At 42.6% G+C, this 3,584-nt stretch overlaps 1 protein-coding gene across 1 annotated transcript; it reads left to right on the forward strand.

Moving 5' to 3' along the window:
• The first annotated feature begins 1,218 nt into the window (after positions 1–1,218).
• Positions 1,219–3,218, forward strand: LOC121554548 (gap junction alpha-8 protein). The gene is made up of 2 exons (XM_041868156.2): positions 1,219–1,363; positions 1,785–3,218. Exon 2 carries the CDS (start codon positions 1,800–1,802, stop codon positions 2,937–2,939), a length of 1,140 nt encoding a protein of 379 aa, XP_041724090.2. The 5' UTR covers positions 1,219–1,363; positions 1,785–1,799; the 3' UTR covers positions 2,940–3,218.
• Positions 3,219–3,584: the final 366 nt, after the last annotated feature.

Here is a 3,584-nt window from a genome sequence, read left to right on the forward strand (position 1 = left end):
TATTACTGTTCTCAGATTTGTTTTGCATAGATTTTTTTCCCATGAAAATGTTTTTTTTGCAGAACGCTATACCGTATATCAATTGTTTAGCTGAAATGGAATGTTAATATCCTGTATATTTGACTGTGATATGTGGTTGTCTCACCTAGCTATTTTAAGATGAATGCACATACTGTAAGTCGCTCTGGAAAAGAGCATCTGCTAAATGACAAAAATGTCAAATATAAATGTTTTACATATAGATATCATATTACTGTACAGGTCCCCTGTAGCTCAGTTGGTAGAGCATGGCTTTGCAACACCAGAGTTGTGAGTTCGATTCCCACGGGGGGCCAGTGTGAAAAAATGTATGCACTCACTAACTGAAAGTCGCTCTGGATAAGAGCGTCTGCTAAATAAATAAAATGTGAAAATGTATAGAATTATTATAATTTTTTTAATATATATTGATGTCACAAATGTATCATTTGTACAGTTCTTTATAATTTTTTTTTGTTATTTGTTACATTTGACTGTGTAAAACCTAGCAGTACTACTTATTTCTCTGAGAGTGAGGCGGATATATAGCATTTAGCAAAAAAACATGATTATTTATCTCTCTAAAATGAAACCATCATGTGATATATTTTTAACAAATACATGTTTGTCATTGAACAACCCCATGCCGTGAAAAAAACACACCAATCTCTTTCAGAATTTCTTTAAACAATAAAAGCTTATTTACCAACATTTCAGATAATTGATATATAGCGTTTATATTATTACTCACTTATTCCAAGCCGTAAAATTAAGTCCTACCGAGATACCAAAATGTAAACTTTCTCAAAAAATCACACATTTCAGAACAGTGTACAGTAGATTATGTATTGCTGATCACAGTACATTCCACATTAAATGTCTAATTCACCAATAAACAATCTACATCAGTTGATATATCTCTCTGTCTAACCAAGTCAGTAAACATCTTTATTGTCGGCAGCTAGTTCATTAGGATGTGCCTTGCCTGTCCTCCCTCCCCTCCTTAATATAAAACCATTCAATGGGACACACCATGTATACTGTACACTATCATTGAGTTGGTATCATTCCCAACAGCGGTGTCCCATACGTTCCCATTTGTGTTGGGTGATCCTATTGTCTTCTGCGTCACCACACGTCGCCCGGCGAATAAAGGCTGTCTGGCTCCCAGCTTAAATATTGCAGCAAACTAAAAACCAACCATCAGACTCAATTCATTCAGTTCTGCTCAGTGGTGCGACAAGGATTGGGGGCCTTAGGTGGGAAAGAGAGAGGAAAAAAGTTCACTTCACACCATTGGGTGCCAAGAGAAGGGGAACACAACTACACTGGAGCTCTCACTGTGGCAAGTTGCCCATTTGTTAACTTTCACCAATATTATATTTGTGTTTCTGGAATAATATAACCTGGGGTTGATTTATTTATATAGAGTTTAGAGGGTTAAAGTTTTTATTGATATGGTGTTGGTAGCTAAAATGTGCTTTTGGACTGTTGGTTTTAGTCATTTGGGGTGAGGCAAAGAGGCATGCAGCGATTTTGTGTTTGCTCTCTCTGGATTTGACAAAGAGTGAGTGAGTGGCTCATCACTGCTGTAGTTACAAAATGTTTTTAGCCACGGTGTAGCTATAAAGAACATATTTGATTGTTATATGGGGAACGAAAAATGACAAAAGAGAGTTGTTGATGCAACACAAGGATTCTTTGTATTCTTTGTCATCAGCTCGATTTTTAACTTGCTTTTCTCTTCTCTAACCCTCAATCTGTAGCGCTGATTGTTGATCATGGGTGACTGGAGCTTCTTGGGAAACATATTAGAGGAAGTAAATGAACACTCGACGGTGATTGGGAGGGTGTGGCTCACAGTGCTCTTCATCTTCCGGATCCTCATCCTGGGCACGGCCGCTGAGTTCGTGTGGGGCGACGAGCAGTCGGATTACGTGTGCAACACCCAGCAGCCTGGTTGCGAGAACGTGTGCTACGACGAGGCTTTCCCCATCTCGCACATCCGTCTGTGGGTCCTCCAGATCATCTTTGTGTCTACGCCCTCGCTGGTGTACGTGGGCCATGCTGTGCACTATGTCCACATGGAGGAGAAGCGAAAGGAGCGCGAGGAGGCCGAGCTGAACCGCCAGCAGGAGCTGAGCGAGGAGAGGCTGCCGCTAGCGCCCGATCAGGGCAGCGTGCGCACCACCAAGGAGACCAGCACCAAGGGCAGCAAGAAGTTCAGACTGGAGGGCACCCTGCTGAGGACCTACATCTGCCATATCATCTTCAAGACGCTGTTTGAGGTGGGATTCGTGGTGGGCCAGTACTTCCTGTACGGCTTCCGCATCCTGCCACTGTACCAGTGCAGCCGCTGGCCCTGCCCCAACACCGTGGACTGCTTCGTGTCACGCCCCACCGAGAAGACTGTCTTCATCATCTTCATGTTGGCCGTGGCATGCGTCTCGCTCTTCCTCAACTTCGTGGAGATTAGCCACCTGGGCCTGAAGAAGATCCGCTTCGTGTTCCGCAAGCCGCCGCCCCAGACCCAGGGCGGCGAAGGCCAGAGCCCCCCCGGGGAAAAGAGCCTGCACTCCATGGCTGTGTCGTCCATCCAGAAGGCCAAGGGCTACCGGATGCTGGAAGAAGACAAGCCCGCATCGCACTTCTTCCCCTTAACAGAGGTGGGCATGGAGGCAGGCAGGCTGCCCACACCTTACCAGGCGGAGAGTGAGAACGTCTCTAAAGTGTACGACGAGTCTTTGCCTTCCTACGGCCAGACCACTAGGGCAGAGGTGAGGGTCCTACCAGAAAGTGGCAAGGACGAGGGACCCGCGGACCCCGACGTGGAGGCTACCGACACGATAGCAGACACCAGACCACTCAGCAGTTTAAGCAAAGCCAGCAGCAGGGCAAGGTCAGACGATTTGACAGTATGAAAGTGAAATCAATGTGAAAAAGCATGGGAGCGAAGCCTCACAGAGCCTTAACTCTCGCTGTAATGGAAGTTAACATCAGCTTGTTATTCGGGAAAAAGAGTTTAAAATGCTGTGCAATGTGCAAGGAGCCTTTAGTTTTAAAAGAAAGATAAACTTGTATTTTATAAGACAGCATTTTTTGTACTGTTTTTATCAATCTATTTAAAAGCTAACAAAACGAAAAAAGGTCATTTTCAGCAGGATTTGTATCGTACAAGAGGAGGTTATTATTTAACAAAAATGTGCTGTTTTTAATTCACATATTTTCTATCAAGAGTTTTAACCAAAAATGATCAAACGCTTCCGATGTTTACATTTTTTGATTAGCCATTTAGCTTGATGTTAAATGTTATATTTCTACTGAGCAAGTTATTTTTGCAGTACTGTCAGGGTTACACTTGAGCGTGTGTGTATGTATTACAATAATTTCACCTCATATACTAAAATATATACAACTAATTTATTTCACCTAATAGATCTACAAGCTGTATAAAGTCTATTAGATCTTTTTTTTGTGAGGTGAAACTTATCACATTCTCATAGAATTGCCAACAACAACAAAAAATGAAAAAAGAAAGGACCACTGGTTAAATGAAAATTAACATG

Source organism: Coregonus clupeaformis, unplaced genomic scaffold (assembly GCF_020615455.1).
Source record: "Coregonus clupeaformis isolate EN_2021a unplaced genomic scaffold, ASM2061545v1 scaf3085, whole genome shotgun sequence".
Taxonomy (NCBI): Eukaryota; Metazoa; Chordata; class Actinopteri; order Salmoniformes; family Salmonidae; genus Coregonus; species Coregonus clupeaformis.